Source organism: Antennarius striatus, chromosome 2 (genome assembly GCF_040054535.1).
Source record: "Antennarius striatus isolate MH-2024 chromosome 2, ASM4005453v1, whole genome shotgun sequence".
Classification (NCBI taxonomy): domain Eukaryota; kingdom Metazoa; phylum Chordata; class Actinopteri; order Lophiiformes; family Antennariidae; genus Antennarius; species Antennarius striatus.
This window is the reverse complement of record NC_090777.1, coordinates 8,220,782-8,238,597: the sequence shown is the minus strand read 5'-3', so window position 1 is coordinate 8,238,597 and position 17,816 is coordinate 8,220,782. Positions and strand designations below refer to the sequence as shown.

At 42.6% G+C, this 17,816-nt stretch overlaps 1 protein-coding gene across 3 annotated transcripts in view; it reads left to right on the top strand.

Moving 5' to 3' along the window:
* The window catches only part of klhdc8b (kelch domain containing 8B), a 165,841-nt gene that overhangs the window by 46,692 nt on the left and 101,333 nt on the right, over positions 1 to 17,816 (top strand). For all 3 annotated transcript variants that reach the window (XM_068338920.1, XM_068338937.1, XM_068338928.1), the window contains one exon: positions 16,382 to 17,611. In XM_068338920.1, the coding sequence (XP_068195021.1) occupies positions 17,221 to 17,611 (391 nt within the window). In that variant the 5' untranslated portion in view covers positions 16,382 to 17,220. The remainder of the gene's footprint in view (positions 1 to 16,381; positions 17,612 to 17,816) is intronic.

Genomic DNA, 17,816 nt, shown 5'->3' with positions numbered 1-17,816 from the left:
CCTTCTATAATGGTGAAACCTTTTTATTTAAATCACCTTGCTGCTCATATTGACTGATAAAATGTGACACACTGTCTATCTCCTTCCTGTCATTAATGCATCATCATTATTGGCTATTATGAAATTAATTGCTGTAGCCATTCACTGATTCATATTAAGGTTGTCCAAAATTCCATTTTTGAGCCTCAAAGGCGTCATCAAACTATGATACTCAGGTTTGTACAGCAGAATAGAAAAGTTTCTCATTGCATTTTGAAAACGTTGCTCATAGATAGAGGCAGGCAGACAAACAGACAGATAGTCACGTTAACATACAGTATATCCACACGTTCCACAATACTTAAGGAACAAATAAATACAAATAATTATGTATATACACAAAATGAGACAATACGTTAAATAGAAAAGAAGACAATAAGGGACATACAAATAGGATATATAGATATACAGCAAGGAAGAAACAAATATACAACTAAACAAACACATGAATACAACACCTAAAGAAGCAAAATATACAGCAAGCTAGAGGCCCACATGGTGGTCAAAGCACAAACATCGTCATCATATTGAGGGTCATCATCATCCCAATAACACCATGGTTCCACCAGTAGTCTATTTCAAGCCCCTCCCCCCTCCCCCCCGTCATCCACTGATTGCTGCCCTTAGATGCCTCTTCCCCTCTCCTTCTTAGAGTTGAATTGTACTCCTTGATGGCACAAGGGCACAAAGAAGTTCCTAAGTCTCTCTCTCGAGGGGCTCTGTGACAGCCGTTTGCCATTGAAGGAGCTCCTTTGCTGGGAGAGGGTGGTGTGCAGATGGACTGATAGAATATCTGAAGGAGCTTAGAGCAGATGTTGAAGGAAGTGCATCCTCCTGAAGAAGTAGAAGCACTTCTACACACAGTCCAAGTTGATAGACCAGTCCAGTCTGCTGTCTAGCTGCATCCCCAGATACTTGTAATTTTGTTATGGAAGTCCAGCACCATCTCCTTACTCTTGGAGATGTCCAGCTAGAGCCCATTCTAGTAACAGCACACCACAAACTCCGTAACCAACCCCCTGTATTCCCCCTCCTCACCCTCCCTGAAACATGCCAGAATTGCAGTGTTGTTGGAAAACTTGTGCATTTGGCATGTATCCAAGTTGTATTTGAAGTCTGTGGTGTAGAGCAGTGTTTCCCAACTGTTTTTGAGCCAGGGCACACTTTTTTCATTAAAAAATATCACGAGGCACACCACCAACCAAAAATGTGACAAAATTATACTTTGTAGCCCAATATAATTTACTAGCGGGAACCCGTGGAAATTCCACGATAAAACAATAATATCAGACTTTGTTTTCTTTGCCATCACAAAGAACAGACCACTTTGTCTGACAAAGCCGTAACAGCTCCATGTGTGTGGGATGGTCGAACGCGAAGACGAAGGCCGCCTCAGTGTTATGGTCCGGCAATCTGTGAGTTCAGTCCTAGTGAATAAAGCATCGGGGGTTCCCCACACAACAATGTGAGGTCCGTCACAATCAAAGAATATAAACTGCTATGTTTGACAAAGCCAAAAAGGCTTCGTAAGTGAGACACATGGACAAATGTCTACTGGAAGTTTCGGCTTGCAGCCCAAACTTACGGGTAGACACCAGAAGTGTGACAGTTTTTCAAGTGAGCTATTAAAATAAATAGGTGGGGAAATGTATGGTGTTAAGTAAGTTGAAACCCTCAGCATATTAACAACTAGCTATAAGGTGTGATTTATGGGCATGTAATCATGAGAAAAATATTTTAAACCTTGAATGAAGAAAACTGTATTATCAACACATACTTTATATAATCTTTTAATTCTAGAAAAATCAAAAATCACTAGAAAAAGTAAAACATTTTAAGCGGAGAGCTGATGTACTGTGGAAAACAGGATGCCGATGTCAGGATGTTGAAACTGTTGTTATGAACAATTTCAGAGTACAATTACAATTGTAAAATTTCCTCTGAGATTAATAAAGTATTTATATGTCTATCTATCTATCTATCTATCTATCTATCTATCTATCTATCTATCTATCTATCTATCTATCTTTGAAGAAGTTTGGACAAAGGAATTTAAAAGCAAACCATAATGCATTGGGTTATGTGAGGTAACAGTCAGTATGATGTAAGTCATTCAAATGGGGTGGGGTGAATCAGTGGAATAAGAAAATTTTACGACTGCGTCATTAGTGGTCTGATCAACCAAAGACAATCCAAAGATTAAAAGTACAAAGAGATATAAATTGGATTATTCTTCCAAACCCAAGAAGGTGTAATTTGACAAAGGTCTTCTATTCTATTTTTTCCACCCTGCTCAGAAGCAAGGGCTAGAAGAATGGCTTTGGTTTACAACTGACAACAGTCAACTTCTGGAATTCAGCAGTCCCACATGACCTGTGACGGCATGTGGGAGAGACCCTGGTTTTTCCTTTCTCGGACTTAGTCTCTGCTAAAGAAAACTGGACTTCTATCTGGCCATGAGCAGCTGGAGCCAGAAGGGAATCACACTGGCCGAGTTACTCTCCTGGTCCATTGCCAAAAAAAATAGGAAACATCCAAATTAGAGCCTCTCCCTTAGCAGCTGCTACAGTAAGAATTGGAAGGTAGAATTTAAAAAAAAATCTTTTTCAAATTAATTAAAATCTCTTTCAGATTGATTATTGATTATTATTTTGATGATTAATGTGTATGATTCATAGCTGTGGTCAGCAAATACACCTGATCAAGCACATCTACTCCAACCTTGGTTCTGTTTGGGTACTGTACGCAACAGTCTCCAGTTTAGCCTCACGGCCACTTGTGATGTTGACAGTTGTGTGGATTGTGATTAGAATGGAAAGTGTTTTCCTTGGTTAGCATTGATAGATTGTTAGGGTTGCACTGTCGCATTTCAGCACCTCTTCAGTGTGCAGGGCCCTGCACACTAAACTTTTTCAACAAATAACTATATTACTAAAACTATAGTTTTAGTAGTAGTTTTTGGAAGTACTGTAAAATAATATTTTTAATAGTATGGAGTTGGACACAGTATGACTTATGCGTATTTCACCGTTCCTCAAACTTTGCCTCGAAGTATACTTTTAACCTTTTAGTCTACCTTGTGTGTGTGTTGAGGATGAGGGGCGGATTTTTCCTGGGTAAACTGTTTTTAATTTGTTTTTATGTAAAGCACTTTGGGCTACACACTCTGTATGAAAAGCGCTTTATAAATAAAGTTTGATTGATTGATTGATTTTTGGCACTCCTTTTTCTTTTGGACAAGAAGATTTTTATAACCACACATGCCATGTTTGATTACATTTGAGAACTGTAATGAACAGCACATTCTTGCGCCGCACGCTGAAGTTTCGAGGCCATTCTTACCATGGTTGCCAGGAGACCAAGCGTTAGTCCATCCTCCTCATCTTTATCAACACGTGTCCCCTCTTCTTCCCTTTGTCCGTCATCCTTGCTTGGTGGCTTTGTCATCTCTGCCAGATCTTTATCAGTCAGCGGTTGAGTGTGCACATTAATCAGGGCATTAATGTCATTAGGAATGTCATTAAAGCCGTCTCCTCTGAGCTGTTTAGCTAGATTCACAGCTGTATCTACTATGGAGTGATGCATGTCGTCAAGGGAGCACCCGTTCGGGTTTTGCACTGCCTCTGCCCACAGTTTTTTCCAGAAGGCATTCAAAGTTTCAGGTTTCATCTCCTGAATAGCCCTCTGAAAATTTTGGAGACATGATACAAAGGTGTATCCACAACAGTAGTCCTTTAGTGAGAAATCTTGATCCGACTCCACAGCATCAAAAGGTGTTGCAGGGTGTTGCGTGTACAGAGAGCTTCGAAAGCACGGATGATGCTTTCGTCAATGGGCTGAATCAGCGATGTGGTGTTCAGGGGCAGAAATATGATTTGCACACTATAATAAGACAAATCATCAGCATGACCTCTGGCGTTATCAAGGAGCAGAAGCACTTTAACCAGAGAGGACGCAAAGGTGACACCGGTGTCATACGTGCTTTGAATGTCCGTCTCTTCGTTACAAAGCTTTATGTCTGATTTTGACTTGTTAAGTCCCTAAGCGACATATACTCAACATTTCGGCCCACGGGCCAAATGGCAGTACAGAATACCCGGCCTTCTTGGAGTCCCTGGGAGGAGTACTGAATAGTGCTCCGACTGGGTACTCCATTGTTCTCCATGGGGACTTCAACGCTCACGTGGGCAATGACAGTGAGACCTGGAAAGGGTTGATTGGGATGAACGGCCTCCCCGATCTGAACATGAATGGTGTTCTGTTATTGGACTTTTGTGCTAGTCACAGTTTGTCTATAACAAACACCTTGTTCAACCACAGGGATGTCCATGCACATGGCACTTGGACTCCCTAGGCTGAAGGTTGATGATCGACTTTGTTGTCGTATCATCAGACCTCCTACCATGTGTGTTGGACACTCGGGTGAAGAGAGGGGCAAAGCTGTCAACTGATCACCACCTGGTGGTGAGTTGGATCCACTGGCAGAGCAGGAGACTGGACGGACTCGGCAGGCCCAAACGTGTTTTGAGAGTTTGCTAGGAACGTCTGGTAGAACCCTCTGTAATTGAGGTCTTCTCCTAGATCCCGCAGGAGGCTTGGGACATTGGGTCAGAGTGGACCATGTTCTCCACCTCCATTGTCGAAGCGGCTGCTCGGAGCTGTGGTCGCAAGGTCTCTGATGCCTGTCGCTACGGTAGCCGCCGAAACTGGTGGTGGACACTGGAAGTAAGGAATGCCGTCAAGCTCAAGAAGGAGTCCTATCAAATCCTGTTGAATTTTAGGACTCCGGAGGAAGCTGACAGGTACAGGCAGGCCAGGTGTACTGCTGCTCGAGTAGTCGCGGAGGTAAAAACACAGGTCTGGGAGGAGTTCGGAGAGGCCAAGGAGGAAGACTATCGGTCAGCCTTGAAGAAATTCTGGCAAACCATTCGGCGCCTCAGGAGGGGGAAAGCAGTGCACAGCCAACACTGTTTACAGTAGAGGCGGAGAGCTGCTGACCTTGACTGAGGATATTGTCAGGCGGTGGAAAGAATACTTCGAGGATCTCCTTAATTTCGCTGCCATGTCTAACTCAGAAGAAGCAGAAGCTGAGGTCTCAGAGGTGGACTTGTCCATCACCCAAGCTGAAGTCACTGAGGTGGTTGCCAAACTCCTCGGTGGCAAAGCACCGGGGGTGGATGAGATTCACCCTGAGTACCTCAAGTCTCTGGATGTGCAGGGACTGTCGTGGTTGACACGTCTCTGTAACATCGCATGGCAGTCAGGGACAGTACCCCTGGATTGGCAGACCGGGGCGGTGGTCCCTCTTTTCAAAAAGGGGGACCAGAGGGTGTTTTCCAACTATAGGGGGATCACACTCCTCAGCCTCCCGGGGAAAGTCTATTCCAGGGTACTGGAGAGGAGGATTAGACCTATAGTCGATCCGTGGATCCAGGAGGAACAAGGCTGTTTTCGTCCCAGTCGTGGAACACTGGACCAACTCTATACTCTCCATCAAGTGCTCGAGGGTTCATGGGAGTTTGCCCAACCAGTCCACATATGTTTTGTGGATCTGGAGAAGGCATTTGATTGCATCCCTCGTAGTATCTTGTAGGGAGTTCTTCAAGAGTATTGGGTCCGGGGCCCTTTGCTGAGGGCTGTCCGGTCCCTGTATGACCGAAGTCAGAGCTTGGTTTGCATTGCCGGCAGTAAGTCAGACCTGTTCCAGCTGCATGTTGGACTCCGGCAGGGCTGCCCTCTATCACCGGTTCTGTTCATAATCTTTATGGACAGAATTTCTAGGCACAGCCACGATCTGGAGGGAGTCCAGTTTGGGGTCCAAAGGATTTCATATTTGCTTTTTCAGATGATGTTGTATTGTTGGCCTCATCAAACCTGGACCTTCAGTGTGCACTGGGAGGGTTTGCAGCGGAGTGTGATGCGAGTGGGATGAGAATCAGCACCTCTAAATCTGAGGCCATGGTTCTCAACCGGAAAAGGGTGGTGTGCCCTCTTGAGGTTGGTGTAGTCTTTTCCCCAAGTGGAGGAGTTTAAGTATCTTGGGGTCTTGTTCACAAGTGAGGAAAGGATGGAATGTGAGATTAACAGATGGATCAGTGCAGCTTCTGCAGTAATACAGTCCACTTGGTCTGTGGTATAACCCATGTAATTTTCCTGTAAGGATAAATGGTTGTGGGTTCTCTAGGGTTAAAGTCTAGTCCTTTTTCTCTCCAATAATACTTGGCCACTGGGATGAAACACTGCTTGAGCTAATCCAGATTAAGCGCTTGTCATCCAAGCCTTTGCGTTGTGCATCCAGTAAACAGGCAACACCTCCTTATTTTTGTTTTTCATGGCTCTTGGATTTGTTGACCTATAAATAAGTCCTCGTTTTATCATAAAACCTGCAGCATTTCCAAACATAACGCGAGTCAAACGATCTTTTTGGGATTTAAATCCCAGGGCTTTGGCTTCTTCCTGCATGATAAACATGCGAGAGGGCATTCTTTTACAAAATAAACCTGTCTCATCCATATTAACTTGTTCAGGCTTAAATACCCCTTCCTCAGTGATCTCTGTTAATTGTTTGTTCACGTATGCCTCTGCTCCAGCGGTATTTGCTAGAAGAACATTTTTAAGTCCAAAGCGTTTATGAAATTTCTGAAACCAACCCATGCTGGCATTAAATTGGCTTGTTGCTACATGATCAACACTCATCAATGGCCCGAAATCCTTCGCTTCTTCGCTTTCATGAATGTCATCGCTGTCAGCAAAGGTTTCATGAAGTCCTATACTTTTGGCGTTCCTCTTCTCTCTCTTCCTACGATCACAATTTCCTCCTCTCTTTCTTCAACGAATAGAGGAGGAAATATATATATATATATATATATATATATATATATATATATATATATTATACCCGGACGTCGTCCAGGTTAACAAGGTCCGCGATGCTAGGGAACCAGGGCAGTCTGATGAGAAATGGGTTACTGGAACAAGACACACATGGACAAGGGCGGAGAATATGGAGTTGTTGGAATGCTACTACACGTGTAATCCCAGAGATGGGATATATGGGGCGGATGTGGGACCAATGGATGCTTCGAAACCCACAATCAAGGCTAACAAAGAAACAGCTGTTAGCCCAGTGTTCCAACATCTGTAACCGAAAACTGCTGTCACAACTAGAGATCAATGAAATACTACAACAATGCTATGGCAAGGGGGAGCCAGGACGCCAGGTCAGCGGGGGAATATCACCCCCCCCCCACAATCCGAGATTGGGTACCAAGCCCCAAGAGCCATACACAGCTTCAATACAAGAGCTGCTGACCTGAGAAGGAAGATCGTGACCCAAATGGAAACCTGGAGCCTCCGACACATACCGAAGCTAAGTTGTCAAGTACCTTCAGAAGATCCGCTAGAAGACGTGAATGCTGCAATAAGAACCATCCCCACAGGGAACATAACTGAGACCAACAAGCTGATCCACAGTACAGCAACAGTAATCCTCGAGATGCTGGGACATAAGTTCAATACAGGGCATAATAAACAATACCCTCCATGGAAGAGAGGGTTGGAGGCCAAGATAAAGGTGACGCGGAGAGAAGTCACCCAGCTAGCCGAGCTACAGAAGACTGTAAGAATAGGCAGACCAACTTGAGCACGGCCTGGATTGACTACCAGAAAGCCTACGACTCAATGCCACACACGTGGATACTGGAATGTCTGGAACTATATAAGATCAACAGGACACTAAGAGCCTTCATGACTTCATGACTTTAAGAACTCAATGGGGAAGTGGAAAACAACCCTGGAGACTAACTCCAAACCAATTGCCCAAGTTAACATCAAGTGCGGCATATACCAAGGGGATGCACTATCACCACTGCTGTTCTGCATAGACCTGAACCCCCTCAGTCACATCATCACAAAGAGTGGCTATGGATACCGATTCTGAAGTGGGACAACAATCAGCCATCTCCTCTACATGGATGACATCAAGCTGTATGCCAGGAATGAGCGAGAAATTGACTCACTGATCTACACCACCAGGATCTACAGCGACGACATAGGGATGTCATTCGGATTAGACAAATGTGGCCGGGTGGTATCAAGAAGAGGCAAGATGATCAGAACTGAAGGGGTTGACATACCAGGGGGCAGGATAGAAGACATCAAGGACAGCTACAAATACCTTGGAACCCCACAGGCTAATGACAAACATGAGGAGGCTGCAAGGAAGTCTTCCACAGCCAAATACCCCCAGAGAGTAAGGCAAGTCCTGAGAAGTCAGCTGAACGGCAAGAACAAGGTCCGAGCCATCAACATGTATGCACTGCCTGTCATCAGATACCCCGCTGGGATCATAAGCTGGCCAAAGGAGGAGATAGAAGCCACAGATATCAAGACGAGACAGCTCCTCACCATGCATGGAGGGTTTCACCCCAACAGATGAACTTCTCAGTAAATGCCTTAGACAGCAGAAACTTGAGGAGGAGGAGGAGACAACATGGAGGGACAAGCCCCTACACGGCATGTACCACCGTCAGATAGAGGAAGTGGCTGATATCAAGAAGACTTACCAATGGCTGAATAAAGCTGGACTTAAAGACAGCACAGAGGCACTGATCATGGCAGCACAAGAACAGGCCCTAAATACAAGAGCAATAGAGGCCAATATCTACCCAGTAGATCTGACCCAAGGTGCAGGCTATGTAAAGAAGCCCCAGAGACAGTCCAGCATGTGGTAGCAGGGTGTAAGATGCTCGCCAGCTCAGCATACATGGAAAGGCACAACCAAGTAGCTGTGATAGTGTACAGGAACATATGTACCCAATATGGACTAGAAGTACCCAAATCCCAATGGGACAATGCAGCTGACATAGTAGAGCTGCCCTCTAATTGATCTTCCTCCAGCTCCTCTTCAAGGTCCAGAAGAGGTCTCTTTGAGGGTCTCTTTATAGGTGTTGATGAAAAAAGAAAGGATGGATCTGTTGGGGATGTTCGAACACTAAAATCTTTACAGGACATAGTTTCCTGAACACCCGTAGACAACAATAGTTAGAAAATTAGTCTATTTAACCAATTTTATTAAAACATATTGTATGGAATATGACTTGTACACACCTTTACTTCTATAGTGGAAATGAAGAGTCCTGAAGGACAGCTGTGTACCAACAGTATGACTGTCCACTGGGTCAGTTTGACATGCCACGTCCCTTGAAGCTGGGGGCTGAATGGATGCACAAGGAAGAGGGACAAAATTTCAGGATGTTTTTAGATAAGGAGGACAGACCTATGTGCGTTGTCACTATGACACCGAACAAACAATCGACTTTAACACGTCCGCGCACACACACAATATGAAACAAAGCACAACTCCCTACTTACTTACTTTATTTATGCTGACAGATAATAGGAAAGAAAATATGAGACCAACTTACGTGCGTTTTAGCTTTATACTGTAGGCCCGGCACGCACACATTTGTTGGAGCGTGCGTGCACACACACAATACACAAACGCGAAACAAAGGAGACGTCCCTACATAGCCTAGCATAACATGACCTCATTCATGCTAACTGACAACAGGAAAAAAGATAAAATGTGAGCACAACTTATGTGTATTGTACCTAGATACTGTAGGTTCAGCATGCACACACGTTTTGGAGCGTGCACACACGCAAATATGAAACAAAGCAGTACTACCTAACCAGCCAAATAGAACTCAATCACTCATGCTAACAGGCAACTGCAAAAAAGATTCATGTGGTGAGACTTACCTGCACCCAGGGTGCAGCTCCTTGGTCCGGTATGGTTGGGAGTGATCCTTGATGAGGATCAGTCTCGAGGCAAAGCCACTTCTGTATTGACCCTCATTGCTAAAACAGGCTGGAGTGAAGTGGTTCTATACACAAACAAACGTGCAGGTGATGTAGTTGGCGCATAGCCATTAAAAATTAAATGCAACCACGGTCTCTTCTGTTCTTCTTTGGACGGGACGAAAAATAAATACCGGTGTTTATTTTTACAATCAACAACTGAGCAACTTTCATGTCTCCCTCTCACGGACGCCATTTTAACAGACTGCTGCCTCACGTCCAACACAAAGAACTTCTTGGGAATGGCCACGCCCTTGAGCATGTCAACCAATCCATATCGTCCAATATTCTGTCCAATTGCACAGAGCCCTTTGTCTGACGTGAAGAACGGGGAATCTAGTGAAATATGATCGGTTTGAGTCGTTCAGAGCCATGACTTCCTAAAACTCCAAATATCTATTGATGCAGGGAGTGTTTGTTTACCAGATTATAGGAGTTGGTCGGGTTAGGGAGGACCACTATGTATATGTAGAGACCTGAAAAAGTGTGATTTTCATAATAGGGCCCCTTTAAATTGAATTTATAATTGCCATTTGAGGTCATTTAAATGCCATTGCAAATGTAAGGAATATTATAGCAATACAGTAATCTCTTGTTAGTCACAGTTAATGTGTTCCAGGACCACCTGCGAAAAACGAAATTCTGTGATATAGCGACAAACTATTATTTACGTTAATTTAAACGTTTATGAACCCCCTCCCCATACTGATATTAAACCACCTTATATCTGTATTACCTTTCCCACAATCTTATAGACAATTCAAAGAACTTTTTTCTTTAATACACAGAAGTGCGCTGCTCTCTGTGAGACTCAGAAGGCAGCGCATTTCCAAAAGCTGTCAGCCTATAGGATGCGCAAATGGCATCACGTGACTACCTACTAAAAATCTGTGATGTAGTGAACCCGTGCATCTTGAAGCGGGAATAAACAAAGGATTACTGTACTGGGATTCAGTCCTGGAGGACTTTGGTATCTGTCATTTACTTTTTAGTGGACTGAGGCACAAAATGTTTGTGCTTAAAGTGTGTTTTTATTTTTTGATAATCATGATGTGACCTATCCAGCAATACCAGTTTTCCTTTTCACCATCATTTTAATGGTATTTATAGTGAAGGTATTCCCAAGAGGCTTTGAGCCATCCCACTGATGTAACATCCTTCCAATAAGATGTTTTGTCTTACTGGAGGACTCTCACTTGATAATTTTATGTCCTATTCTAATCATACAACTTCAGAAGTGTTTCTCCCCGTCATGCCTTACATCAGATACTGTCAACTTTTTGCAGTGTAATGCTCCCTCATAATGATGTAATGGTTTACAAGGACGACTTTCCAAAATAAATGAGAATAAAAATGTACTACAGTGTCATAGCGAACACATTCACTGATTCTCATTCCCTGAAAGAATGAGAATGGGGGGGGGGGGGGGTCGGGATATCATCTCTGCTGAGATCTGGGTGAGATACAGAGACTGTCACTGGGACAGCAAGAAAAAGCTAAGCAAACATCTAGCGCCAGTAGTCGGACATGAGTCAAACCTTCCATTACCTTTGTCATCATAGGGAATGTGAACTTACTGCCCAACAAGCTTAAACTGATAATGCTGTGCACAACTGAGCAGTGCTAGAGACTAGATTGTTGATCTTCTCTGAGACGTGACCAAGTGCCTGATGTTAAAATTGAGCTGACTGGCTTCTCCTCTGTATGATTGGACAGGGACCCAAATACCACCGGGAAAAGGAAAGGAGACGGGCTAATTGTGTATACCAACAACAGATGTCTCACCTGGGACATGTGACTGAAAACAGCTCTTACCATTAGTAAGAGCTTACTTATCACACATCATAGCTCTGGCTGTCCACCGATGGTGGACCCTGAAACACCACGTAAGGTCATCTGCACCACTACCTCTGCTCTTCAGCTCCAGCATATCACCATGTCAACCATGTCACCCTAGACATGACTTACAAGGCTTACAAAGCCCCCCCCCCCTACCCCCACTAGGTAAATCCGATCACAACTGAGTCAATTTTCAACATACATCCCTCTGATGAAGTTGATGCCTGTTACCCCTTTGGCAAGTCAGGATATGGTCCCTGGAAGCAGAGGTCACTCTTATGGAGTTCTTCTAGACCATAGAGTAAGATGTGATTGTGTGCTAACATGGGGATAATGTTCAGGGTGTTGCCCACTGTTTGACGGATGAACTTTTGTGTGAACACGGTGGTCCCTCGTAGGAAAGTCAAGTACTGCCCAAACAATAAACCCTGGGTGATGAAAGATCACCCAGGGTGCCCCACAAAGTCACTGAAGACACTTCAACTAATCCAGAATGCTGCTGCCCTGATTCTTAACAGGACCAGTACCAGAGAACATATTTCTCCTGTGTTGACTTTTCTGCACTGGCTTCCTGTGAAAACTAGGATAGATTTTAAAATACTCCTCCTCACTTACAAAGCCCTTCATGGCCAGCTACCGACCTATCTGAAGTAACTTATATTGACATATAATCCATTTAGAGCATTACGTTCTCAACATTTAGGTCTACTGGTGCTTTCTAGAATCCATGAAAGTAGGACAGGGGCTAGAGAGTTTAGCTAACAACCCCCCCTGTTGTGGAACCACCTCCTTACTTTGGTTCGGGAGGCAGACACCCTCTCATTATTTAAAACTAGACTTAAAACGTTTTTCTTTTTTCAAAAATGTAACATTTAAGGTGGTTTAGGCTGCTAAGTTAAGCTAAGTTCTTTTTCTTATAGATCTTCACTACTAGAGACTCAACATCAAGACACACTGAGCGCCTCCTAGCTCTTCTCACTGACCCTCTCTGTTACTCCTTCTCTCCGACCTCTCTCTCCAAGTCTACATTCAGACCTTACTAACTCAACTTCTTCCCTGGAGTCTCTATGCTTCTACTCTACTCTATGCCTTCACAGGTTTTTCTCAGGTTCACCCCTCATCCATCCATCCACTGTGGACGTGCTCCTCTAATCCCACCAGTTTCACCCCTCATCTATCCATCGGCTAGGGTCCTGCTTCCTTTCTTTTTCTGTGCCATCATACAGTCATCAATGCAGCTGTAATTGTGCTTAAAATTAACCAACTACATGATGGGGAACATGTATTGAAGACAATTACCCAGGAGTTGGTAAACGCAACCTGACTTCTCTGTCCCCAATTCAGTGCCTTCATCAAATTGCCTACCTATAACCATAAAGACACTGACTCGATCTGCCCTATCTGCCACTCTCTCTTTGTCTCTCTTTCTCTTATCCTGTCCTTATCTTCATTGTATTTCTTTTGCACCCAACCGGTCAAGGTAGATTGCCGCCCAAGAGTCTAAGTCCTGTCCAAAGTTTCCTCCTCAATGAGGGAGTTTTTCCTTGCCTTGGGTTTTTCTGTCTGTTAAAGTGCCTTGAAATGTTTGTTGCTTTGATTAAGCACAGTGAGCATCAAATCCTCATATATTTTTTGTGGGGTTTTTTAAATTCATTTTCAAGGTATGAAAAGATAGTTGTACAAATCAGATGCAAATCAGGGTAAAATTGCCACCCATCCACTTATGTATTCCCCGTCCTTTGACATAAAAGGCTCACAAATTCATTACAGGAACACAAACCATACGCACAGTAAAGGTGCGCCTATCACACAAACATACAAACACACACACGACACCCAAAAAAACCCCAACAACTCATAAAACTATTGATAAAAACTTTAACCAAAAATAAAACCGAATCAATTTAAGTAAAAAAATTAATTTAAAACTTAAAGAATTAAAAGACCGTTGGTGGTTTGTTACATAACAGCCACAGGATTGTATATTTGTGCAAATTCCAAAACCTATAAATCAGAAGTTCTTAAGATTTGAGAGTTAACGTTACCCTATAATTGATGTAGGTATATGCCTTATACTGTATATGCTAAGTATGTAGGATCAAAAAAAGAAAAATCAGATCATGAGAGTGTTTGTAATTCTGTAAATTATTGTATAAAAGAACACCACTGATTAAAAATTCTATGTATGTTCCTCATTAAGAAATTATTTGATTTTCTGTAATTTACATAAAAAACACGTCTTTCAACCACAGGGATACAGAAGGGTTGTGTTGAGATTGTGGCAATTTCCAATTAAGTAAAATTTGACTTATTGCCACTACAGTGGTTAATGGCCAAGCATTCGTATTTATTAATTTCAATCTATAATTACCATTTGAGGTCAATTAAATGCATTACTACTGTAAATACAAAAGTGCTATTCTCTAAGACTTACCATAACAGGACATAAAAACAACACAGTTAATTCTTCTCCGGGCTGAAACCTAACCCAAAAACATGGTTCCTATACATTATTCAGCCCTTACTGGGAGACAACTTGACAATATAAAAACAATACAAACTTAAATACAAGTAGAGGTCAGTTCGAGTTCAATCTTTCTCAATTATACATTGGTTTTAAACAAAAATACTCAATCAAGTGTCAACAATAAAGTTTAGGTCACTTTATTCAGGTTAACGTCTGTCTGATGCAAATATTGGACTCTTAAAATCACTAGAAAACCTTTAGAAGCATCAACTATCTTTAACAACAGAGGTCTGCATAAGGCCACAAGCATCACTACGGAAAGTTCACACCTTGCCCACAGCCTGCTCTCACTGCTGCCCTCCAGGAAGAGGTATATGTCCGTCAAGGCCCCGACCTCTAGACTAACCAACACGTTCTACTCAAGTGCAATCAGAGTACTGAACACAGTACTCCGAAAGTAAAGGTTGAAATGCTGATTGAAGTCCTTCCCAGTAGGAACTCTGGAGGGTTCTGTTGGCTTTCTGTCTGCTAAAGTGCTTTGAAATGTCTGATGATGTGATTAAGCGCTATATAAATAAAGGTTGATTGATTAATTGATTGTGCAATGCCCTCGTCGCAATTGCTGCTACTGAACCCTCTGCTGCACAGTACATCGTACAAGCTTGATGGCTCACTGTAAATATATTTTCATAATTCCTTGTTTTCTTGCACCTGTGTCTTTGTTTTCTTATTTTGTCTTTATAGTCACACTTAATACTTGAATCTGAGTTCTTTTGCACAGTGTTGTCTATGAATTTCGTCATTCACTTGTGTATGATGACATTAAAGGCATTCTATTCTATTCTATTATATTGTATTCTATTCTATTCTATTTCTATTACACCCATTGTTGTGGCAGAAAGGCTAACTGCAGGACAATAGTCAGATATATTTGATATACTGTGAATTTCCCAGTTTGGGATCATTAAAGTATTTTTGTCTATCCATCCATCCATCCATCCATCTATCTGTCTGTGCACAAATGTTCGTATCTCTGAATGTCCAATGTGTGTAAGTTGAGGACTACCTGTATTACACTTGGGTACCATTAGTGATAGCTCTAGTTTTCTCTAAATCAGAGGACATGGCCACATTTTAATCAAGGGGCCAACGTTATTCCAATTACTTTATTTTTATTGACTATTACACGAGTGGTGTCTTTAATGAGTATTGTATTTAACATTACATGGTGAGGTTAAAATACAATCATAAAGAAAATGATCTTCCTGTATAAAACTCACTAACACTAACAAACTAGATTCCATTGGGATGATGACTGATAAAGCACCATAAGAAATCAATAAACAGAGTAAATCATGAACCAGATCAAGAGCTGTAATCATTCTCAAGCATATCATTATGAAAACAGTTACTGATTTATGAAACATAGAAGCGCATGTAGCAGATTTATATTCTCATCTGCCACATAAACATTATATTATTCACTTTAACAAAACATTATTTCAAATTAATTATGTATAGAAGTGTTACACTAATCATATGTCAATTAATTTTCATATTTACATTTTTCCCCTCTTTTGGGATGTTTACTTCTTCTTCTTCTGTAACCTGATCAGACCCTTTACAAAATTCTAACTGTGTCTTGAGCTACATGAAGGTGTTGTGGAATCTGAGATGCGACAGCATGTTGATGTCCTGAGGTGAATTGAATTATTAATGTCTTCCTTGTTAATTTGCATCCCGTGGAAGCACAAGCACCCTGGTCTAAGAAGTTTTGTGCATTGATGGGAGTAAATGTGAACTGCTTGCTTTAAAACAATTCTGCCTTGTCATTCGTTAGAATGAGAAAGTCTTTTGAAAGAATGATTATGCCAACACAGAGAGTTCCAGTAATCCTTGAGATTGTTGCAATGATGTAAAAAGCCACATAATAACTCCTAAAAGCCTGCCTTGATAGTGCGCTATTTTTCTGTGGATAAACGTTAATAATCATGAAGCATTGAACCTCCACCAATTGCACTCCATCTGCTCATTGATCAGTTAATATAAATTAAAAGAAATGGCATACTGTATTGCATAATATCAATTAACAAGATATTCATATTTTCCATCATCATTCTAGCTCTTGATTTATCCACCGTTTTCTGATCTCATTCTTTGTTTCCTTGATTCCAGGGTGTGCCCCACCAAGGGACTCTTATGCTCTACAAGGCAACCAGGAAGTTGCGAAGCCCACCTCTAAGAAGGCCCCAGGACTTGGGGTTCTTCCACCAGGAAACAATAAGTCCTGCAGTTCACTAGCTGGGAGGGTCTGGAAGCCCTAAAAAAAGCCGTTTGTTTTGATGACATGAAATTATCTCCTATAAAGGCTTCCTTTGGGATTATCAGGAAACTACTGAAGGGTTGTGCTTCTTAACTCTCTATTTCCAGGTTTATGCTGCCTCCTGTAGTTTTGCTCTTTTTCAATCCGTCTGCTCTTGACTTTTGAAGTGTAAGTATTGAGGCCTTGGATACATTGTTCAGTATTTTTTTCCCAATAAGACACTTAAGCCAACATAACCTCCTGGCAAGATGTAGTAACGGAGAAAAGATGGCTGGAGAGAAAGGAATTGACGGGAAGATGGCTTTTGTTGCTCGAAAACACCAGCAGTCAGATGAATAAAACGTTTGAATAGAGAAGGAGTGGTAACATCTGGCTGAGAAGTCTCTACTCATTCTTGGCTCTCTTTTCTTTACCTATTCTATTCACTCACTGGCATCCCTATCCTATTCAATTTCCCCTTTCCTATCTCAATTTCACTTGCGTATTTTCCTCTCAGGGTAATGGGGAACAGCTACTAAAACAGAAATAAATTTGGGCCTTGACTCGTTTCTTCTGCACTAGCTGCTTTGTTTTCCATTCACGTGTGGAAAACCCCTCACTTTACCTCTCCCCTATCCTGCCCGCCTCCCTCTCTTCACTCTTCTCTGGTGCTGTGTGTAATGGTGTGTCACCTCCAATTGATCCTGGAGACATGCCTGTGCAAGAGATGGCGGTGAGTCCCGTTAAATCCCTGCACTGGGAGAAGTTCCCCCCAATGTCACAGTGCCGTGTTTATTGCACTCCTGTCTACCATGAAGGCCTGCTTTACGTGCTGGGGGGCTGCAGCGAGACTGGCATGCCCTTGGACAGTGTTGAGGTCCTGGATGTAGAGAATCAGACATGGAGCCAGTTGCCACCTCTGCCCACAGCACGGGCAGGGGCCTCTGCTTTGGTGTTGGGGAGCCAGGTGATGGTGCTTGGTGGCATGAATCAGCAACAGACTCCACTGGCCTCTGTGGAGATGTACCATCCGGATGAGGGCAAATGGGAGACGAGGGCCAGCCTGGGTCAGCCATCTATGGGAGTCACCGTTGTGGAAAAAGGTAAGAAAGTCAGATGCGTGTCTGTGTTTGATGTTCAGACTGAATGTGTGGCTTCACTATGTATAAAGTACAGCTGTTCTCTCCTGTAACTATATGGATGACTGGTTGTGATGACTGATAAGACCAATATGGACAAGGCTATTCCAGTCTGATTCAGCCAGTGTTCACAACTTCTACACAAAATCATACACTATGAAATGGATAG